General features: G+C 43.0%; 2 protein-coding genes across 11 annotated transcripts in view; both read right to left on the bottom strand.

The window, feature by feature from the left end:
• Window positions 1-8,056, bottom strand: part of LOC135093695 (fibrocystin-L-like) — a 43,485-nt gene extending 35,429 nt beyond the window's left edge. For 4 of the 9 annotated variants that reach the window (XR_010263460.1, XR_010263462.1, XM_063993206.1 and 1 more), the window contains exons 1-6: window positions 3,923-8,051; window positions 3,082-3,256; window positions 2,631-2,781; window positions 1,957-2,301; window positions 1,169-1,335; window positions 742-980 (exon numbers count right to left, since the gene is read on the bottom strand). Coding sequence is in view for 3 of the 9 variants with exons in the window: in XM_063993206.1 (XP_063849276.1) it covers window positions 742-980; window positions 1,169-1,335; window positions 1,957-2,154 (604 nt within the window). In the remaining 6 variants the exon portion in view is untranslated. Of the gene's footprint in view, window positions 1-741; window positions 981-1,168; window positions 1,336-1,956; window positions 2,302-2,630; window positions 2,782-3,081; window positions 3,257-3,922 lie in introns of all 9 variants that reach the window. The other 5 variants (XR_010263463.1, XR_010263461.1, XR_010263465.1 and 2 more) reach the window with 5 other exon arrangements.
• Window positions 8,057-8,939: 883 nt separating this feature from the next.
• Window positions 8,940-22,034, bottom strand: LOC135093697 (fibrocystin-L-like). Of its 2 annotated transcripts, XM_063993209.1 has the most exons (7): window positions 21,610-22,034; window positions 21,233-21,468; window positions 20,698-20,880; window positions 19,310-19,658; window positions 18,978-19,181; window positions 18,391-18,667; window positions 8,940-9,320 (listed from the first exon to the last, which is right to left on the bottom strand). In XM_063993209.1, exons 1-7 carry the CDS (start codon window positions 21,750-21,752, stop codon window positions 9,075-9,077), a joined length of 1,638 nt encoding a protein of 545 aa, XP_063849279.1. In that variant the 5' UTR covers window positions 21,753-22,034; the 3' UTR covers window positions 8,940-9,074. The 2 variants fall into 2 exon arrangements, with proteins under 2 accessions (XP_063849279.1, XP_063849281.1); XM_063993211.1 differs by lacking the exon at window positions 21,233-21,468 and having other exon boundaries at window positions 21,610-21,753.
• Window positions 22,035-23,305: the final 1,271 nt, after the last annotated feature.

Raw genomic sequence — 23,305 nt, 5'->3', positions numbered from 1 at the left:
TTGAGAGAAAGAAAAAGAGAGATGTATTCTCATGTTTCTGCATCTTATCTCAGCCACTTCTATCAGGTCCTGGTGAAAGTTACTGGGATTTTCCAGGATGTTTTCATTATAGTAGTGAAAGGTTAGCAAGGATTCTATGCCTTTATTAGATCTGGGGAAAACTATTGTTGTTTTCAAGGATATTTTCACAATCTAACATGGATTCTATGCCATTAACTGAGTGTGGTGGAAACTGTTGTGGTTTTCAAGGATGTTTTCCTGATTGTAATGAGGTTAACAAGGATTATATACTGTTAATAGATTTTGGTGGAAAGTATTGTGGCTTTCAAGAGTTCTTTCATAACTGTAATCATAAATGAACAAGATTCTACACCATTAACAGATTCTGAGGGAAAGTATTGTGACTTAAGCGTGGTGAATCCTTTAAGATTCAGATCTGCACCATCACACACCATTGCTACTATTCACAACCACTACTATACACCTTGAGAACCTGCACCAGAATGGCAGTAAGTCACCAAACTCACCAGAACTGAATGAACTCACACCTACACACTACTACTACTACTACTACTACTACTCCTTACGGCCCACACACAACACACCTTCAGAATCTGCAACAGAACAGCAATAAGTCACTCACCAGAAGTCAATGAACTCAGACCTACACACTATTCTTCCTCCTCACAGCCTTTCATAGCCTATATACAGCACAGAACAACACCACAACACCAAACTCACCAGGCCTAAAAGCAGTGTCACAGCCCTCAATAGCCACACTGAAGTCGGTGCCAACATTTCCCTGGATCTTGACATTGTGGGTGAGGAGTCCCACCTCTGCACGTGTCTCCACTGTGTGTCCCCCAAGAGTCTGGGTGACGGAGAGGTGGGTGTGCTCCAGTGCCTCTGTCAGTGTGACCTCCAGGCCGTCCTCAGAGACTGATGCGATGGTCCTCACCTCGTTCTCCTTCATGTAGAACCTGTGGAGGGATGAAGGGGGTGAGAGGGAGAGGGAGAGAGGGGTGGTTTGGGAGATGAATGGGTAGTGAGAGAGAGAGAGAGAGAGAGAGAGAGAGAGAGAGAGAGAGAGAGAGAGAGAGAGAGAGAGAGAGAGAGAGAGAGAGAGAGAGAGAGAGAGAGAGAGATTTGCACATGAATGTTCCTTTACCTATTCTCTGTGGTGGCAATAACAACCTGGTCACCCTGCCTCAAGGTGACGGGCAGGGACAGGGTGAGGTTGGTGTCCCCAAGGGAGGCCGTGTGTGCCAGGTGGGTCCAGGTGATGGGGACGTGACGGCCATGAAGGTCCAGCGTCCCATCACGCACCGCCAATACCTGTGGGATGGGTCAGGGTAGGTGGTAAAGGGGTTTGGTTAGGTTATGTGGAAGAAATCCAGTCTTTTATGTTGTTATTTTTATTGTTGTTCTCTCTCTCTCTCTCTCTCTCTCTCTCTCTCTCTCTCTCTCTCTCTCTCTCTCTCTCTGCACAGTGGGATGGAGTCTAGTCTTTCATTTTGATGGTTTGTATTGTTGTGGTCTGTCTGTCTGTCTGTCTGTCAAGGAATCTAGTCTTATACTCTGCTGGTTTGTATTGTTGTGGTCTGTCTGTGTCTGTCTGTCTGTCAAAGAATCTAGTCTTATATTCTGCTGGTTTATATTGTTGTGATCTATCTGTCAGACAAAACATACAGACAGATCACAACAATACAAACCAACAGAATGAAAGCCTAGATTCCTTGAAAAACAAGCAGACACACAGACAGACAGATAGACAGACTCATCCTCCTCACCACTACAATCATGGATGCATCTTGATAACCAGACCAACCTCCACCAGAATCCATGAAAGGCATAGAATCCTGGTTAAATCCTTCTCTCTCCCTTTGCCTCTCACCTTGGCATCCTCTCTCTCTCCCTCTCCCCATGGCACCCCCACACTCTCCCTCAGCCTCTCACCTTGGCACCATACAAGGGCAGCTCAGTGGAGTGTGTGTTGCTGTGCAGTTCAATGACGGCCTCACCAGGGAAAGGCTGATCCTCCGACCCAATACTGAGAGAGCCACCACCAACGATCAAAATATACTCTGCCCGCAACACCAGCTCCTCCACAATCTCCACATCAAACACCATGTGGCCGCCCTGGATCAGCAACATCTTCAGCACTGGTGTTGACTGGTCCAGCAGCAGTGTCTTGCCCTGAGTCACCACCACCAGCTGCCCCTGTGATGGTGGCGGTTCGCTGCCCCAAGTGAATGGTGAACTCCAGAGGTCGATGTAGGAAAAGATTCCACTATTGTTCTGCTGTGGAGATGAGGGGTGAGAGGTGAGGGGTGAGGTGGGTGAAGGAGGAGAATGAGATGAGGGTGCTGAGTGGTGAATTTTAGAGGTGAGGGATCAATGATGAGGGGTGAGGGAGGAAAGGTGAGGGGTGAAGGGGTCAGAGGGGATAGAGGGATAGAAAAAGGAAGGTAAGTTAAGAAAGGAAAGGAGAAAATGAGGCTAAAAGGATGAAACAGGAGATGAAGAAATTATAAACACAAAAATTAATAAAAGACATCAAATTAAGCAAGAAAACAGAAGGAAAAAGAGCAAAACACTTTCACCAAACAAAAGAACACATAAACACTCACAGCTGCTGCCAAGCCTTTCCCAGGGGCAGTGACCTTGACCTGGAATTGACCCGACCCTTGGTGAGCCTCAGTGATGCAGGTGATGCTGGTCGGACCCTCTTGGGTCACCTTGCACTCTGACCCACCAATGGTCACCTTATTGCCGCTCAACCTAGGGAGGATAAGGTCTAAGTTAGGCAAGGTCAAGTCAGATCATTATGTTGCCGTTTGACCTGAGGAGGTAGTGGCTGGGTTAGACAAGGTTAAGTCAGGTCACTATGTTGTCACTTGTCTTAAGGTTAGGCAAGGTTAGGTCAGGTCACTGCAATACTGCTTGACCTGAGGGGGCAGTGATCAGGTTAAGCAAGGTTATATGGCAGAAAATACAGCATGCATACAGACAGACAGACAGGCAGGCAGAGAAGCACAGACACCCAGAAGTCACACAAACACCAGGCACTGTGGTACTTACCCAAAGCCAGTGCCAGTGAGGGTGAGGGAGGTGCCGCCAGCAGTGCCACCTCGCTGGGGCTCCAGGCCAGTGAGGGAGAGTGTGAGAGCCAGTTGGTAAGTGAAGCCACCCAGCAGACTGGCAGACAAACCATTCGGGCTGCTCACCACCACATCACATGTCACATCCGCCTCACCTGGACCATGTAGATGGATAGATGGATGGATGGTTGGATTGAGGGATGGATAAATTGATGGATGGATGGATAGATAAATTAATTGATTAATTGACAGATAGATAGATAGAGATAGATAAATAAATTGATAGATTTATAGTTTATTGACAGATGGATGAACAGATTGATAGTTAACTGACAGATAGAAAAGCAGATTGATAGTTTATTGATCATTACACACACACACACACACACACACACACACACACACATAAACAAATAAAAGGAAGGTTTAGTTAACAGATTCAGTTATACAGACAGACTGATTGATAGATAGATAGGTAGGTAGGTAGACAAACAGGTAGACATACTGTAGATAGATAGATAGATAGATAGATAGATAGATAGATAGATACATAGATAGATAGGTAGGTAAATAGATTAATAGATAGGTAAATAGGTACAGATAGATAATTTATTGATAGAGATAATTTACTGACCACCACACACACACACACACACACACACACACACACACAGAGACAAATAAAGGAAGGATTAGTTATATTGTCATTATTATCATTATCAATGAATTATCATAATACTACTAATGATAATAATACTGCTATTATCATGAATAACAGTAATAATGACACTACTACCACTACCACCACCACCACTACTCACTGTGGGGCAGGGCTGGTGCCACACAGGTTATGGCTGTGGTGCTGTCGCTGCTCACAAGGTCACAGGGCAGGTCACACAAGGTCACCAAGGGGTGACCAGGGGTGCATTATACGGGAAGTTTCTCTCTAACCCTGCACCCCCGTTCGTTTGGGGCAGTCCATCAGCAGGAAGCAGCAAAAATGGCCGCCCACAGCACTCTTCTTAGCATAAGAGCTCACTGATGACCCTGTACTTGACATTGTGGACATTATTTATAGAAGAAATGAAGTTTTAAGGAGGCAAGAGGAGGAGAGAGAAGAGAGCCCACAGAGTCCTATGAGAGTCAGGGATTATGCTTGTTTATCAAAAGTAGTTTGTGTTACATATGTGGTCAAGGTGTCGCGATTCTACCACTCCAAAGTTGCTTTTTTTTTTTTTCGTTAGACTCCCTCCAAACTAAGCCTTGAGGCCAGCATGCATGCTCTGGCTGGCCTGTCCAGTGGCCTGAACAGGCTGGCCCCACAAAAAAGTTACTCATACAGGAATCAGGCCACCTGAAGGGCCACACTCAGTTCTGCTTAGTGCCCAGACACTGTTGTGGAAGGTTGGCAGGCTGGCTGCTCTGCTCCACACTGATGAACTGGAATGGCTGGCTCTGGCTCTGCCTCTGGCCTTGGCTACATTAATTATGACATTATCAACCTGTTGGCTTCATTAAGGGATAATCCCATCCTATGCCCCTATAATTTCATTTGGGCCAACAGCAAGCTCTGATGTGTGAAAGCAGTGAGTGCAGGCTGTGTATTGAGAACAACAAACACACTTCTTGCCGCTACATCACAGACTGTGTTAAAGCACAACAATTCTGAAGAACTGGTGTGAGTGACATGCCCTCCATGGTGGAACACTTGGTTGACCTGTGAGTCTTGAGGTAAGTGAAGACTGCTGACCCAAAATTCCTACAAGCTAGATAATGAACAAAGTGAGCACTAACATTATGTTGTCATTGTTATTATTATTGTCACTATAATTATTAGGTAGTATTATTACTATCAATATTAGTAGTATTAGTATCACTGTCATTATTATTACTATCATCATTCATCTTATTTGTTGTTGTCTCAAAGACCCATTCTATTTCATCGCAACATTCATTTACAATACTTCCAAACTGGGGGCCACCTCACGTGCAGTGTCTTAACAACAGTCCTTTGTTGAACTTTTTTCATGTAAGAGGGACACGGGCCAATGGCAACAAAAACCCAATTTAAAAAAAAACCCACCGAGATGCAAGTCCCCAAACAGGGTCCAAAGCGGTGATAAAAAATTGAAGGATAAGTGTGTTGAAACTTCCCTCTTGAAGGAGTTCAAGTCACAGGAAGGTGGAAATACAGAAGCAGGTAGGGAGTTCCAGAGTTTACCAGAGACAGGGATGAATGATAAGATTACTGGTTAACTCTTGCATTAGAGAGGTGGACAGAGTAGGAGTGAGAAAAAGAAGGTCTTGTGCAGCAAGGCTGCAGTAGGAGGGGAGGCATGCAGCTAGCAAGATGAGAAGAACAGTTAGCATGAAAATGGTGATAGAAGATAGCAAGAGATGCAACATTGCAGCAGTGAGTAAGAGGCTGAAGACAGTCAGTTATTGAGGAGTTGATGAGACAAAAAGCTTTTGATTCAACCCTGTCTAGAAGAGCATAATCCATAGAAAGGCATAATCCATACATGGATGGATAGGGCCTCTGTACAGAGCAGCTGGAAGGGTGAGAAAAACTGGCTATGTCTCAGAACGCCTAACTTCATAGAGGCTGTTTTAGCTAGGGATGAGATGTGAAGATTCCAGTCTAGATTATAAGAAAAGGACAGACCGAGGATGTTCAATGTAGGAGAGGGGAACAGTTATGTGCCATTGACGAAGATGGGATATTTGTCTGGAAGGTTGTGTTGAGTTGGTAGATGGAAGAATTGAGTTTTTGAGGCATTGAACAATACTAAGTTTGCTCTGTCACAATCAGAAATTTCAGAGAAATCAGACGACAGGTGTTCTGTGGTTTCCTTTTGTGACCTGTTTACTTCCTGAAGGGTTGGACATCTATGAAAAGACGTGTAAAAGTGCAGGGTGGTATCATCATCATACGAGTGGATAGGACGAGAAGTTTGGTTTAGAAGATCATTGATGAATAATAGGAAGAGAATATGTGATAGGACAGAACCCTGAGGAACACCACTGTTAATAGATTTAGAAGAACAGTGACCATCAGCAGCAACAGAACGGTCAGGAAGGAAACTTAAGATGAAGTTGCTGAGAAAAGGATAGAAGCCGTAGGAGGGCAGTTTGGAAATCAAAGCTTTGTGTCAGACTCTATCAAAAGCTTTTGATATGTCTAAGGCAACAGCAAAAGTTTCTCTAAAATCTCTAAAAGAGATGACCAAGACTCAGTAAGAAAAGCCAGAAGAAGTAGAGCAGCCTTGACAGAACCAATACTGGCGATCAGATAGAAAGTTGTGAAGTGAAAGATGTTTAAGAATCTTCCTGTTGAGGAAAGATTAAAAAATTTTAGATAGGCAGGAAATTAAAGCAATAGGATGGTAGTTTGAGGGATTAGAACGGTCACCCTTTTTAGGAACATGCTGAATGTAGGCAAACTTCCAGCAAGAAGGAGAGGTAGATGTTGACAGATGGAGTTGAAAGAGTTTGACTAGTCAAGGTGCAAGCACGGAGGCACGGTTTCAGAGAACAATAGGAGGGACCCCATCAGGTCCATAAGCCTTCTGAGGGTTTAGGCCAGTGAAGGCATGGAAAACATCGTTGTGAAGAATTTTAATAGGTAACACAAAGTAGTCAGAAGGTGGAGGAGAGGGAGGAACAGGCACTGAATCATTCAAGGTAGAGTTTTTAGCAAAGGTTTGAGGAAATAGTTCAGCTTTAGAAATAGATGAGATCAGAGTGGTGCCATCTGGTTGAAATAAAAGAGAGAAAGATGAAGAAACAAAGTTATAGGAGATGTGTTTGGTTAGGTGCCAGAAGTCATGAGGGGAGTTAGATCTTGAAAAATTTTGACACTTTCTATTTACGAAGGAGTTTTTGGCTTGTTGGAGAAAAGACTTTGCATGGTTCCAGGCAGAAATATAAAGTGCATGAGATTCTGGTGATGGAAGGCTCAAGTACCTTTTGTTACCCATCTCTCTATCATGTATAGCACAAGAACAGGCTGTGTTAAACCAAGGTTTGGAAGGTTTAGGTCGAGAAAAAGAGAGAGGAATGTACGCTTTCATGCCAGATACTATCACCTCTGTTATGTACTCAGCACACAGAGACAGTCTGTGACATGGAAGCAGTAGTCATTCCAAGGAAAATCATCAAAACACCTCCTCAGGCCCCCTAACTAGCAGAAGCAAAATGTCAGAGGCACCTCTGCTTAGGGGGATCCTGAGGAGGGATTGGAGCAATAGGATGAGATACAGAAGTGAGATTGTGATCAGAGGAGCCCAACAGAAAAGATAGGGTAACAGCATAAGCAGATGGATTAGAAGTCAGGAAAAGGTCAAGAATGTTGGGCATATCTCCAAGACAGTCAGGAATACAAGTAGGATGTTGCTCTAGGTCGTGGAGAATGGTAAAGTTGAAGGCTAGTTCACCAGGATGGTCAGTGAAAGGAGAGGAAAGCCAAAGCTGGTGGTGAACATTGAAGTCTCCAAGAATGGAGATCTCTGCAGAAGGGAAGAGAGTCAGAATGTGCTCCACTTTGGAAGTTAGTCAAAGAATTTCTTATAGTCAGAGAAGTTAGATGAGAGGTATACAGCACAGATAAATTTAGTTTGAATGACTCTGTGGTTGAAGCCAGATGGTGGAAAATTCAGAAGATTCAAGAGTGTGGCAATTCACCTAGTGAAGACTGAACTGTCTTTGCCAACACAAAGACCCAGCTCAGGAGTGATCCTACGCCACCTGCAACATCAAGATCTGAGGTCACTGGGTAAATGAGGTGGTGGGGGTGCTGGCCAACACAATCACTTTGAACATGATGATAAATATTTGTTCTCATTGAAATTAGTGAACATATTTAATAATGATAATATTAATAATGCATTACTGTTATTATTATTATTATTATCATCATCATCATTATCATCATCATCATTATCATCATTATTATTATTATTATATTATATTATTATCATTATTATTATTATTATTATCATTATTATTATTATTATTATTATTATTATTATTATTATCAGTTGTAGTAGTAGTAGCATCATTATTATTACTATTATCATTATTATTATTATTATTATTATTATTATTATTATTATTATTATTATTATAAACAAAACACCAGTGATACAGAAGATGTGTGTGTGTGTGTGTGTGTGTGTGTGTGTGTGTGGTGAAGTGGGGTGCATGGCATCAAGACTCACGTGACAGAGAGAAGCATGGGGGTGACGGCTGCAGCGTAGATGAATGCTTTGGCAGCCATCACATTCTCACTGCAGGCCACACTGACCACCACCGCTGCCTCCCCCTCAATGCCAGGTGGCAGGCGGCAGGAGATGGTGTTGGCACTCTCCTGCAGCATGGGGCACTCAGCACCACCAACCACCACCATCATGTACCCGGGAATGAACCCCGAGCTGTTCCCCACCAGCACCGCACCTCCGTTGATGCTGCCGGACTGAGGTGTTAGGGCAGAGGCCACGGGCAGGGTAGTGGAGGTCACCTTGTTGCCCATAACTGCCCTAGCCCCAGCCATGGTCACCATGGGTCTGTAGGAGCCTGCGGACAGGCCGGCTGCTGTGCAGGACACTTTGGTGGGGGTGAGAGAGGTGATGGTGCAGGAGTAGGAGGTGGGATGGTCCTCTGTTGAGTGACTCTGTTGTGGGTGTCTCTCCTGGGGGTTGTGGTCCAGTATGTGGGGAAGAGGGCCAATGCCAGCCATGCGCCAGGCACCCAGCTGCACCGTCTCCTCAAAGGTGGCTGCCCCGGTGCCGGTGAAGCTACCCCAGAAGCCCCAAGGGGCCTCCAGCACATCCACCAGGGACAGCCTCGCCTTCTGCCCCAGGCCATGCAGGTACTTACCACTGAGCACGTTATCCTCATCCTCGGCCACTGTCTCCACCAGGCAGTCCATCTCATCACCCGCCTCCACACCCAGGAAGTCCTCAACCTCATCCTTCAGCACCACCACCACCACTCTTCCCTTTCTTCCACCATCAAGTCTTCCTTCTCCTCCTCCTGAGGCACCTCTCGGCAGCCATGGGGGACCGACTGTTGCACCAGAGTGATGGTGACCTTGGTGTTGTCACTGCCAAAGTTGTGGCCAGACAATGTCACTTCCTCGCCCTGCACTGCCATGCTGGTGACCACAGGGGTGAGTGCCTCACTGTAGGTGAAGGTAAGGGTGTCCATCTTGGCCGGCACCTGCAGGAGATTTTCTTTTAAGCTTTTTAAGATTTAGTCACTCAAAAGACACCAAATTACCATATTATGGTTTGAGACGAGAAAAGGAATTTATATAGTCTTTTGCCAAGACACTGTTGATGTTGGATACACATCTAGTCTTAGATATGGTGACAGACTTAAATAATTCACTCATCTTGATCATTCTGCACTGAAAGGAAGATGTGCCATGAGGTAATACAGTAATGCACACATGAGTACCACTGCCAACAGTGCCTCACCACACATCCAGGCAGCAGCTCTGACTTAGTACTCTGCTGTGTTCCTCTTGCCTCAAGTTTAGAGTGAAGACAAGTGTTCTTTTAACTTCATGTATGCACACACACTCACACACACACAGCCTTAGACACACCTCCACACACCTATCAGTGCACCAAGGCCTTCTCTCAGCACCTCAGGAATAGAAATAAAACACTATGACATAGTACTGACACCAGTGCCGTCACCACCCCATGCAAGACTAATGACGGCGAAAGTGGCTCACAAGACAACACTCACTCATCTGTCACTGCCCCCCACAAGAGTAATGGTGATGCAAGCAGTTCAGCCTCACAAGACAACCCTCATTCAGCTGTTCAGAATGACAACACATGTGCAGCCAAAACCATCCCCTTGTGCTTTGGCCCAACACATCACTCACTTTGCTGTTAAGGAGTAATGACTGGGATCATAATTCACTGGTTAATAAATAATTATAGAACTTTTAGAGCTGTGTTTATGGCGTGCCCCACTCAAACCCTTGGGCCAACCACTAAGTAATTTGACTTGAGGAATGAGAGTGAAGTAGCAGTACTTGGTGAGCAGAAAGACTTCACAGCTCTAACGTAACTCATAAATAGTGAGAAGCTGGCTTACAACAACTCTACATACACACACACACACACACACACACACACACACACACACACACAGGTCACAAGCAGCAGCTGAAGAAATATTAGGCAAAGTTTAGAAATTGGCCAGAGTTGAAGAGTACAACCAAGTGTGGATGAAAAAGATAGGACCAGAGAAGAGAGAGCTACTATAAATGAACTAAGAAGAGAATTAAATGAAAAAAAAAAAAAAAAAAAACGAAAAAAGACCAGAAGTGGAGAAGAGGTTCTATTGAAGGGTCACAGACATGAGGCTGAGAAAGTGGTAGAGGAAAGAGGACAATGCAGAAGGGGAGGTTTAAAAGTGGAGTATACTAACTTAAATGGTCTGATACCAGTAGTGTTGAAAGTTAGAGACTGTTTAAGAGAGAAGAGAAGCCAGATATCATGGCAATTGTTGAAACAAAACTGGAGAGTGATGTGGACGTTTTAGATATTGATGATGGAAATTACAACCTCTGGATGAGAAATAAAAGATTTAAGCAGGGTTTAGGTGTGATGCTCCTAATTAGACAAGGATTGACAGTGAAATCTACTACATGTGGGGAGGGGAAGGCAGAGGTACTGAAAATAGCCTTAAAAAGAAATGTGGGAAGATGCCAAAATACTGCAGTGACCTATGTTTCCCTTATTCCAACTCAAGGGGTGAGGAAGAATACAAGAGAATGCTGAGAGACATAAAGGCATGTTTATCCAAGTTGCTGGATGAAAATGAGGTGAACTAGTGACAGGAGACTTTAACTGTAAAGAGATATCTTGGGAAAATTGGACCACATAACGTAGCAAGTCATCACAGGGGGACCAAATTACTGGAGTTGGCTGTTGAGAATATTCTGATGTAGTGGGTTAAAGAAGACACAAAATTCAGAGAAAATGAAATACTGTCAAAGCTGGATCTAATTTTTACGAAGGAACAAGCCATAATAGAGGATTTAAAACACAAAAAACCAATAGATAAAAGTGACTATGCATTGATTCAGTTCTTAGTAATGAATAAAAACATAGATATGAGAAAAGACCACAGGAGAGAATGGTTGAACTGCAGTGAGACAAATTTTGGACAGCTTAGGAAGTATTTCATTGAAATGGATTGGAACAAAGTATTTCAAATGGGTGATATAGAAGGAGAGTGGACCACCTTCCTGAACATTTATAATAAAGGAGAGGGGAAATGGACACCTATGAAATCAACAGAAAACCTTTTTAAGAAGGATTGGAGTAACAAGAGATGTGCTACAGCTAGACTGGAGACAGAAAAAAGCATGGAATGTGGAAGAAATATAAGAGACATGACTTGTGGACCAATTATACAAGAAAGAGGAATGAATATGTTAAAATACACAGAGATGAGTAGAATTATGAAAAGAATGTTGTGCATAAATGCAAAGACCAACCAAAACTGTTTTAAAAATTTATGAATGGAAAATTGAGGAGTAAAGAAGACATCAGCTGAGTAATAGTTGGAGAAGAAATGGTCGAAGACCCAAAAGAGATGGCTGAAGTGTTCAACAGACACTTCCACTCACTGCTTACTAAAGAAAATTATTTTAGGGAAGAAAGGATAGTGATGGAAAATGGGACTGGTCTGAAAGAGGTAGTAACATCAACAGAAGAAGTAAAGAATATATTGGAAGAGCTGGGTGTATGGAAAGCAATGGGACCTGATAGTCTGTCAAGCTGGATTCTAAAGAAGTGTAGCCCAAAACTAGCTAAGGTGATACACAATATAATTAGCACCACCCTGTTGGAAGGAAAAGTACCCAAAGATTGGAAATAGGCGAATATTACCCAATTCACAAGGCTGGAAGTAAAGGAGACTCATTTAACAATAGACCAGTATTGCTGACAAGTGTGGTACCAAAGATCTGCAAAAAGATCATCAAGAACAGATGGGTGAAATGCCTGGAAGACAACAATGTGATAACAGACAGACAATTTGGATTCAGAGAAGGAAGATCTTGTGTAACAAATTTGATAAGCTTCTACACAAGAGTAATGGACATAGTGCAAGAGAGAGATGGATGGACTGACTGCATGTACTTAGACCTGCAAAACGCATTATACAAAGTACCATACAGAAGGCTAATATGGATAACTGAAAAATATAGGAAGATTGGGAGGATCGTTATTAAAATGCATGACCAACTTCTTGACGGAGAGATAAATGAGGACAGTAATCAGAGGCAATAAGTCAAAGTGGAAACCAGTAATAAGTGAAGTTCTGCAATATATGTAAATGACATGATGGAAGGAATGACAAGCCACATGAGTCTCTTTGCTGATGATGCTAAGATTATGAGAAAAGTAACAAATGAAAAAGACTGCAAAGCTCTGAATCAAGACCTAATTAAGATAAATAAATGATTGTTGAGATGGAACATGGACTTTAATGCCAAGAAATGTAGTGTGGTGAAGTTTGGAAAAAGTGCGAGAAAAACAGAAGGCATCTACTATTTGGGGAATGAGAAAATTACTATAAGATCAGAGAAAAAGATCTGGGAGCAATCATTTCTAATAAAGTGTCATTTGTGAAGCATGTAAACAAGATCACTGGATAAACATGCAATCTGCTGAGAAACATGAAGATGGCATTCACCGACAATGAAGATGATATGATAAAAAAAAAATTGTAAACAACAATGACACATCCAGGACTGGAGTATGCAGCATTAGTGTGCTCACCAAGTTTGACGAAGGATATCAGGAAGCTAGAAAGAATTCAGAGAGCTGCAACTAAAATCCCTACAAGCCTAAGAGGGCATAGTTATGAAGAGAAGTTTATGAGATTGGGCCCAACTACACTACAAAAAAGGAGGGAAAGAGGTGATTTGATAGCACTATACAGAATATTGGAAGGGATGAAAAAATTGGGCAGGGATAATCTTGTGATACCTGATAAGAGAGATACCAGAGGACATGGAAGGAAATTGATAAGGAGTGTTTGCAGAAGAGACATCAAGAAACATAGTTTTCCCCACAGGAGCATAGCAGTGTGGAATTCATTTATTGATGAGACTGTGTGCCAAGACAGTCCATAAATTTAAAGAAAATCTGGATAAAAGTCGATATGGAGATGGAACAGCATGAGCCTAGTGTGCCTCTTGTCCTGTATTTCACAACTAGGTAAATACACACACACAGTCTTGGCTGCACCTCCACACATCCATCTGTGCACCAAGGCCTTCTTTCAGCACCTCAGGATAAGAAAGAAAACAGACCCTACACACACACACACACACACACACACACACACACACACACACACACAATAAAAGAACAGAAGAAAGAGACCTTGGTGTAATTATTACTGACAAGCTGTCACCAGAAACACATGAACAAGGTAAGAGGTGAAACCTATTAACACTGAAAAACATAAGAACAGCATTTGCACATCTGGATGAGGAAATGATAAAAAAAAAATTATTGTGACCATGATACACCCAGGATTGGAGTATGTAGCTGTGGTATGGTCACCTAATACCAAGAAATCTATAAGAAAATAGGAAGAGTAGCAACAGTCACCTCCAAGTTTGGAGGATCTAATGTATGAAGAAAGAATGTCTAAATCGTGTCTTATAACATTAGAACAGAGAAGAGAGAGAGAGAGGTGATCTGATCATACTATACAGAATGATGACTGAAATGAAAAACTTGGATAGGAAGGACTTGGTGATGTGGGATACAAGAGGCTCAAGGGTACATGGCAGAAAACTTAAAAAAGATGCATGTAGAAGAGATGTTAAGAAAATAGCTTCCCACATAGAACTGTGGAGGTCTGGAATGATTTGGACAAAGAAGTCATTGATACAAATACAATACATAAATTTAAGACAAAGTTAGATAAAAATAGATATAGAGACAGGATAGCACAAGCAAAGCTCTTTCCTGCATGTCACACAAACACACACACACACACACACACACACACACAAAGAGGCTAAAGGGAAAAATTAATCAAGAACAGAAGAAAAGACTAAACTTTTTTTTTGAGTTTTGGAGAGTTTTTGGAGACAGAGTTAAAAAATGGTACATAAAGGAAAAGGAATAAATTAAAGTAAAAGAAAAAAATTGCAAAAATGAAGGACTGAATGTGATGTACACCAACACAGACGGACTGTTACGGAATTATAAGACTATTTAAAAGAAAAAGAATCTGAAGATAGCGTGTTTAACGGAAATAAAGCTACAAGAAGAAAATCAGACTATCATTAACAACAACTACAATATGTGGAGAAGAGACAGGATTGGCAAAGGAGGGGGAGGTGTAATGATAATGACAAGAAATGAGGTGAAAACAAAAATAATGAAATATGGGGAAGGAAAAGCAGAAATAGTGACTGTTAACTTGGAGGATAATCATGGAGAAATACTGATGGTAATAACAACCCACGTACCACCCAAAACAAATTCTTGGAGCAAGGAAGGCTGTGAGAAAATAATAGAAGATACCACTCAGCATTTGAGTAAATTAATCAAAAGTAATAAAACAGAATTATTGGTTGGTGACTTCAATTGCAAAGAAATAAATTAGGAAACATTCAAGGCATGAGGAAACAAGACTGCATGGTGAGAAAGATTTCTGAAGCTGACTATAGAAAACACAATGATGCAATGGGTGACCAAAAATACAAGATATATAAGAGATGATGAACCAACAAGACTTGACTTAATATTAACAAAAGGAATTGACCTAACTAAAGAAATGATACATGTCCCCCATGGAAAAAAGTGACCATATAATGATAGAAATAGAGACTGACAGTGATGTCAGTGCAGAGGATGAATCCTACAAACAAAACAGGAGAAACTATGGAAAAGCTAACGTAAATATCTTACGAGATTCTATGAAGCAACGGACAGGAGAAAGCTGAAGAAAGCAAATTATATGCAAGGCAATATAAGACTATATGAGGCAGGAGTGAATAAATATGTCCCACTATACAAACCTAAAGAAAAAGGAAAACTGGTGTAGTTAACGCAAGATGTGCAAGAGCAAAGAGAAAAGAGATGAAGCATGGATAACAACGAAAAGAAGTGGAAACCAAAAAAATAAAGACTTTAAGATAGCAAGAAATAAATATGTGTAAATAAGGAGAGGGGGAGAAAAAGGATATGTAAAAGATGCACTTGAGAAGTGCAAGGACAAACCAAAACTATTCTAGATTCATAAATGGAAAAATTAAACTCAAAGAAAAACTAGAACAGTTGAAGGATGGACATGAAACATATGAAGACCCAAAAGACATGAGTAAATTGCTAAACAAAAAGTTCCACCAAGTTTTCACAAAAGAATCAGAATTTAAAGAACCACAAGATGTGAACACAAAAGAACAAATGTGGGAAATTACAGTAATCAAAGAACTTTATTAAATGGTTGAGGAACTGGGAGAAAAGCAACAGGACCAGATGGAGTATCAGGTTTCATTTTAACAGGAAACAGTTAATTGAACCAGTATATGACATAATAAAATGCTCAGTATCAATTGGAAGAGTGCCTAAGGAATGGAAGAGAACAGGTATAGTGCCAATTTATAAATGTGGAAAAAAAGAAGAGCCATTAAACTACAGACCAGTATCAATGACCAGCATAGTATGCAAGATCTGTGAAAGAGTGATGCAGAAGCAGTGGACAAAACTTCTAGAGAACATGATATAATATCAGAAAAGCAGTATGGCTTTAGATAAAAACAATCATGTGTAATAAATCTGATCAGCTTCTATTCAAGAGTGACTGATATAATGCACTGTGTGCATTTAGATCTAAAAAAAAAAAAAAAGCTTTTGACAAAGCTCCCCACAACAGGCTACTATGGAAGCTAGAAAATGTTGGAGAATTAAATGGAAAAATAATAAACTGGATGGAAAGCTACTTAAAGGGAAGAGAAATGAGAATGGCAGTAAAGGATGTAAAAGTCAAAATGGAGAAAAGTAGATAGTGGAGTACCACAAGGATCAGTGCTGGCACCAATACTTTTCCTTATCTACACCAGTGATATGCCAGAAGGAGTAATGAGTTACACAAATTTGTTTGCAGATGATGCAAAATTATAAAAACATATGAAAGACTGAAAATCTACAAGAGGATCTGAATAAAATCTGGGACTGGAGCAAGAAATGTGAGATGGAGTTTAATATGAAAAAATGTCATGTAATGTAAGTGGGAAAAAGTGAAGAGACCAAAATGGATCTAGAAAATGGGAAATGTAGAAATAATAAAAGTACAAGAAGAGAAAGATCTGGGAGTGAATATACAGGACAGTCAATAATCAGAGATGCACATACAGAAGATGTTCAGAGATACATATAGAACGATGAGAAATATTAAAACAGCATTCCACTACATGGATAAAGGTATGAAGAGAAAGATACTTACCACTATGATTTGACCAAAGCTGGAATATGCTAAATCAGTGTAGTCTTCCCACAAGATGAAACATGTCAAAGAAATAGAAAGAATACAAAGGATGGCAATGAAGATGGTTCCAAAACTGGAAGAATTAACGTATGAAGACAAGTTAATGAAGATAAATCTGCCACATTGGAACAAAGAAGAGAACAGGAAGACTTAATAACTATATATAAATTGTGGAATTGAATAGAAGAAATTGATAATGAGAAACTGCTGCTAAGAGAAGTAGAAAATACCAGATACACACGAGGCCACAGCAAAAAAATAAAAAAAGAAAGATGCTTGAATAACATAAAGAAACAGTTTCCAACAAAGAAATCCAGAAGTATGGAACAAGCTCAGTGAGGAGGTAGTACTGGAAACGAGTGTGTACAACTTTAAGGAACAACTGCACAAGTGTAGATATGGAGACAGGACCACACAAGCATACCTCAGGCCCTGGAAATTACAACTAGGTAAAATATGCACACACATGCAGCCTTGGCTGGAACTCCACACACCCATCAGTGCACCAAAGCTTCTGGCACAAAGCTTTGATTTCCAAACTACCCTCCTACAGCTTCTATCCTTCTCTCTGTAACTTCATCTCAAGTTTCCTTTCTGACTGTTCTATTGCTGCTGTGGTAGACAGTCACTGTTCTTCTCCTAAATCTATTAACAGTGGTGTTCCTCAGGGTTCTGTCCTGTCACCCACTCTCTTCTTATTATTCATTAATGATCTCCTAAACCAACTTCTTGTCCTATCTACTCCACCGATGATACCACCCTGCACTTTTCCACGTCTTCTCATAGACATCCAACCCTTTAGGAGGTAAACATTTCACGCAGGGAAGCCACAGAACGCTTGACTTCTGATCTTTCTAAAATTTCTGATTGGGGCAGAACAAACTTGGTATTGTTCAATGCCTTAAAAACTCAATTCCTCCATCTATCAACTCGACACAACCTTCCACACAACTATCCCCCTCTTCTTCAATGACACTCAACTGTCCCCATCTTTTACACTGAACATCCTCGGTCTGTCCTTTACTCATAATCTGAACTGGAAACTTCACATCTCATCTCTAGTTAAAACAGCTTCTATGAAGTTAGGCGTTCTGAGACGTCTCCGCCAGTTTTTCTCACCCCCCAGCTGCTAACTCTGTACAAGGGCCTTATCCGTCCATGTATGGAGTATGCTTCACATGTCTGGAGGGGTTCCACTCATACTGCTCTTCTAGATAGGGTGGAATCAAAAGCTTTTCGTCTCATCAACTCCTCTCCTTTAACTGACTGTCTTCTGCCTCTCTCACCACCGCAATGTTGCATCTCTAGCTGTCTTCTACCGCTATTTTCATGCTAACTGCTCTTCTGATCTTGCAAACTGCATGCCTCCCCTCCTCCCACGGCCTCGCTGCACAAGACTTTCTTCTTTCTCTCACCCATATTCTGTCCACCTCTCTAACACAAGAGTTAACCAGTATTTTCAATCATTCATCCCTTTCTCTGGTGAACTCTGGAACTCCCTGCCTGCTTCTATATTTCTACCTTCCTATGACTTGAATTCCTTCAAGGGGGAGGTTTCAAGGCACTTATTCATCAATTTTTGACTACTGCTTTGACCCTTTTATGGGACCGACATTTCAGTGGGCATTTTTTTTATTGGATTTGTGTTGCCTTTGGCCAGTGTCCATCCTACATAACACACACACACACACACACACACACACACACACACACACACACACACACACACACACACAACACTTACACCGGCCACAGTCAGAGTGAAGGTGGCCACGGTGGCAGAGGTGGAGGGTGGAGTGAGGCAGGTGACTGTGGTGGAGGAGACACTCTGCACCACACAGGTCTGGCCCCCCACCAGCACCACAGGAGAGGCAACCAGACCCTGCAGACTACTTCCACTGATGGTGAGCAGGGTGCTGCCACCCAGGGAGCCTTCCAGGGGACTGAGGGAGGACACCTGCGGCACCACCACCACACGGCCCTCACTGCTGTACCCTGCGATGTCTGTCACTGCTATGCCCCTGCAGGTGAGGTGTGGTGAGGCGTGGTGAGGTGTGGTGGTGTGGTGAGGTGCAGTGATGCTGTGGTGGCATGGCAATGCCATGGTGTTGTGTGGTGATGCTCTGGTGGTGTAGTGCAGTAATGTGATGTATGATAGTGTGGTGAGGTGTGGTGGTGCTGTGGTGTGGTGATGCTGCTGTGGTACAAAGCTGTATTTCTGTCATTGAAGCATGTTCCTTTTTTTTTCTCATATCATCTCAAACATTCAGTTTCTCTCATCTGTGCTGACCTGTCTGTCTATCTGTCTGTCTGTATGTTAGCTGCACTCACCTGTTGATTGCCTTGACAGTGATGGGCAGGTATGCACCCGACCTCAGGTTGTCCAGGTCGTCCAGATCGCAGGTCACAGAGGTGTCTGAAGCAGAGGTCACACTACAGGATGCTTCACCAACACTGACCTCTACCTGGCAGGCCAGGTCACCAAAGCCTGATCCAGTGATGGTGAGAGAGTCGCCGCCCACCACCTGCAGGCCGCTGTGTCAAAGAAAACAGGAAACACTCAGCGTGGGGAACCATTATTACTGCCACTGGTGCTGCTATCATTACTACCATTACCATCACTAATGCAAGAGGGACCCTGGCCTGCGCCAGCCTGCCCTCACCTCAGGCCCTTCACAGTGTGGGTGGTGGAGGAGGCCAGGGCAGAGACCACAGGTGTGTGACAGGTGTGGAAATGAAAGTACAGGTATCCATTTTCTGGTGTGGTCAGGTCGGGGAGGTCACACCCGTCCAGAGGCATCTCCAGGATGGGGTCACAGCCACTCATGTTGACGACCTGACTCCCGGCAACCTGGTAGGTGGCTTCCTTGTCACCCAGCAGTACGGCCATCCTGAGGGCCTGATGAGGTGGCCGTACCACGTTGACTTGGCCCCGCATCACCACACCACCAGGCAGTGTGGGGCCAGCATAATAGTGGATGCCTTGCTGGGGGAAGGCCACTGTGAAAGAGCCTGTGGGAAAGCAATAGTAGTAATAGTAGTAGTAGTAGTAGTAGTAGTAGTAGTAGTAGTAGTAGTAGTAGTAGTAGTAGTAGTAGTACTGGTGGGAGTAGTAGTAGAAGTAGAAGTAGCAGCAGCAGCAGCAGTAGCAGTAGTAGTAATAATAATAGTGGTGGTCATGGTGGTATTATTAACAGTAGTAGTAGTAGTGGTGGCAGTATTAGTAGTAGTTTTTCTCACCCCCCCAGCTGCTAACTCTGTACAAGGGCCTTATCCGTCCATGTATGGAGTATGCTTCACATGTCTGGGGGGTTCCACTCATATTGCTCTTCTAGACAGGGTGGAATCAAAAGCTTTTTGTCTCATCAACTCCTCTCCTCTAATTGACTGTCTTCAGCCTCTCACCGCTGCAATGTTGCATCTCTTGTTATCTTCTATCGCTATTTTCATGCTAACTGCTCTTCTGATCTTGCTAACTGCATGCCTCCCCTCCTCCTGCAGCCTCGCTGCACAAGACTTTCTTCTTTCTCTCAACCCTATTCTGTCCACCTCTCTAATGCAAGAGTTAACCAGTAATCTCAATCATTCATTCCTTTCTCTGGTAAACTCTGGAACTCCCTGCCTGCTTCTGTATTTCCACTTTCCTATGACTTGAATTCCTTCAAGAGGGAGGTTTCAAGACACTTATTCATCAATTTTTTACCACTGCTTTGACCCTTTTATGAGACTGGCATTTCAGTGGGCATATTTTTTTATTGGATTTTTGTTGCCCTTAGCCAGTGTCCTTCCTACATAAAAAAAAAAACTACTCATATTTCTCCTCCTGCCTATTTCTTTTCATTTTTCTCCGCTCTTCCTCCACTTCCATCCTTCTCTCTCTTCCTTCTTTCTTTTCAATCCATCCTCCTTCCTTTCCTTCCTGTTTACACTCTCCAATCTCTCTCTTTCTCTCCTTGTCACTATCCTTCTATCCCTTCATTTCTCTCACTTCACTTCTGTGCTTTCCTGTCTCAATTTCCCCCTCACCTCATCCCAGTCTCTCTTTCCTTACCTGCAGCAGTCTGTGTCCCTGAGAAGAAGCCAGAACCATCAGCGTCCTCACAGTTATCCACAGGGCTGGCCACCTCACACACTCCGTACTGCAGCTGTGAGTTCTCAGACACCTTACTCCACTGCCAGGTTACTGAGTCTCCCTCCACTACCTCCAGCACACGAGGATACCATGATACAGTCTCTGTGAAAATTGAAGGTAATGGGGTTGCTTGAAGTCCACAAATGGTACTAAGATGACTAGGTTTGGTGAGTGAGAGGTGCTTGATAAAGGCTTCATCTGTGTTCATCAGTGTTTCAGCATCTTATCTTGACTGCTTTTAACAGGTTCTGGTGGAAGTTACTGCAGGTTTTCAGAGGCACTTTCGGGATTTTATGGGCAGTTTAACAAGGATAGAGATAGTTTAACTGACTGCACAGGATGTTATTGGAGTTTTCAAGGAGGTTTATGTGACTCTAGTGATACTTTAACAGGAATTCTGCATCATCAAGTGTGTGTGTGTGTGTGTGTGTGTGTGTATGAATCAGCGCCTCACCAGAGCTGGTGCCAACATTCACAATCCTGTGGTTGGTGGTGATGGGCCTGGTGATGCAGGTGAGGGCCTCATCGGAGCACTGCAGCACCTCACACTCATACACCTGGCCCAGCTTCACCTTGAGGCGGGAACAATCCGAGCTGAAGCCTGTGCCATCCAGCCTGACCAGCGTGCCACCCTTCACTGACCCCTGGGTAGCTGAGGCCGAGGTCACCTGCAGTACGTACTCCACTTCCCTGCCACAAAATCGTCACTCTATTATCAGTGAGAGAGAGAGAGAGAGAGAGAGAGAGAGAGAGAGAGAGAGAGAGAGAGAGAGAGAGAGAGAGAGAGAGAGAGAGAGAGAGAGAGAGAGAGAGAGAGAGAGAAACACCCACCTGGCAGCAGCACCAAAGCCATCAGCGGAGAGTACCAGGGTATGAGTGCCAGCCGACAGTGCCGGGGTAAGACAGCTCACGCTGATGTTACTCCAATGAGTCGTATAACACAGCTCTGATCCGATCTGGCGGCATGAGGTCATAGGTCAGGTCAGGGGTATTGGGAAAGTGATAGGTTAGGTCAGGGTTACTAGGAAGGTCAGAGGGGGAAGTAGTGACTTTATATCAGTACTAGGGAATTTGGTTGTTGACTCTGAGATGAATGGACATTTCCACCTCGGCTCCCTACCCTTGTTCCTGTTCTCCGGCACCTGGCCCCTCCCCTGCCCTGCCTTCTCCTCAGATAAATGTTCAATACATTGCTTTGACACACAATTTAATTTCTAAAATCTTTCTGGCCTCTTTTTTACTTTTTTATTAACTCAATAAGTCTTATCACTTTCTTAGAATAAAAAAAAAAGTTCCTAGCAAGGCAGCACACAAATGTCAGAAACAGTTGTTCCAGTCACCATGACCAGCAACAGCAATGTTGCTTTGGCCAACAACAAGAAAACACCACACAAGCACACTCTCATGGAAGGTAAGAACACACCAGTACAGATGCCACATACTGCTACACCTTTCCTTCAGCATGGTAACAGGAATACTCTTGGCACTTACACTACACACACTAATATGCCATGTGCAGACATGAACAGTTACATCCCCACACCACACATCCAAATCATCCACAAGCACTAACATCACACTTAGCCAAGATGCTTCACACTGCTCCAAAACACACCACAACAATACAAACACACATTCAAGACAGTTTGTGCCAAAGCAGCTTAGTGAGGCAAAGGGGCATCCAATGTGATATCTGCTGTAACCGGTCCAAGCATGCTGTGTGGTGTCATGTCGGCTGCATCAGATCGTTTGCACAGGTGCACCACGGATCAATTAACAATAGTATCATGTGTATCTGCAGCAGATGTGGCTCTCCTAATGTCTCTACATCTTCTTTCTCACTACCTCCTATTCCAACCTCTAGCTCCTTTGACCTGCTATGCACACACAGTACTAACAAATCTCATATACATTTTCCTTCCATGAACCAGCAACACTCACCCTCACAACCACCAACACCTTGCCACACATCCCACCACACAACAAGACATTCAAGCTCCACATCACCTAAACACCCTTGTAACACCAGTCCATCAATCTGTCAACCAGGGCCATTTCCCATTGCTTTTGGCATTTCCTGCACATCATGACTACCCTCACCTCTCTTACACCCCCTTCACCTAAACCTTCCCCCATTCCCCAACTCCCCCAGCAACCTCTCCCAGTGCCTCTCCTGCCCTACACACAAATGACCCAGACTTCACTGTAGGTACCAAAACATGCTTAACACCCGACACAGATTCTGCAGAAGTCTTTCCTCCACCATTTAGCAAGACAGTCATAAAAATTTCTAACTGTAATTCATTTTTTTTTTATGTAGGAAGGAAACCAGCCAAGGGCAATACATTTATAAGAAAGTCCCGCTGAGGTGCTTTTCCCCAAGCATAGTCAAAAGTGGTTGTCAAAAATTGAAGGATAAATGTCTTGAAACCTCCCTCTTGAGAGAGTTCAAGTTATAGGAAGGAGGAAATACAGAACCAGGCAGGGAGTTCCAGAGTTTACCAGAGAAAAGGATGAATGATTGAGA

Source organism: Scylla paramamosain, chromosome 43 (assembly GCF_035594125.1).
Source record: "Scylla paramamosain isolate STU-SP2022 chromosome 43, ASM3559412v1, whole genome shotgun sequence".
Classification (NCBI taxonomy): domain Eukaryota; kingdom Metazoa; phylum Arthropoda; class Malacostraca; order Decapoda; family Portunidae; genus Scylla; species Scylla paramamosain.
The sequence above is the reverse complement of the archived record's forward strand: the minus strand, read 5'-3'. Positions and strand labels throughout refer to the sequence as shown.

What these genes read in the sequence shown, in the direction of transcription:
- LOC135093697 (XM_063993209.1), bottom strand. Translation starts at nt 21,752, where the DNA reads ATGACCTCATGCCGCCAGATCGGATCAGAGCTGTGTTATACGACTCAT. An exon ending in GAATGTTGGCACCAGCTCTG is followed by an intron (nt 20,881 to 21,232) that starts GTGAGGCGCTGA and finishes CAATTTTCACAG; the next exon opens with AGACTGTATCATGGTATCCT. An exon ending in TCACTCTGACTGTGGCCGGT is followed by an intron (nt 9,321 to 18,390) that starts GTAAGTGTTGTG and finishes AATCTCCTGCAG; the next exon opens with GTGCCGGCCAAGATGGACAC.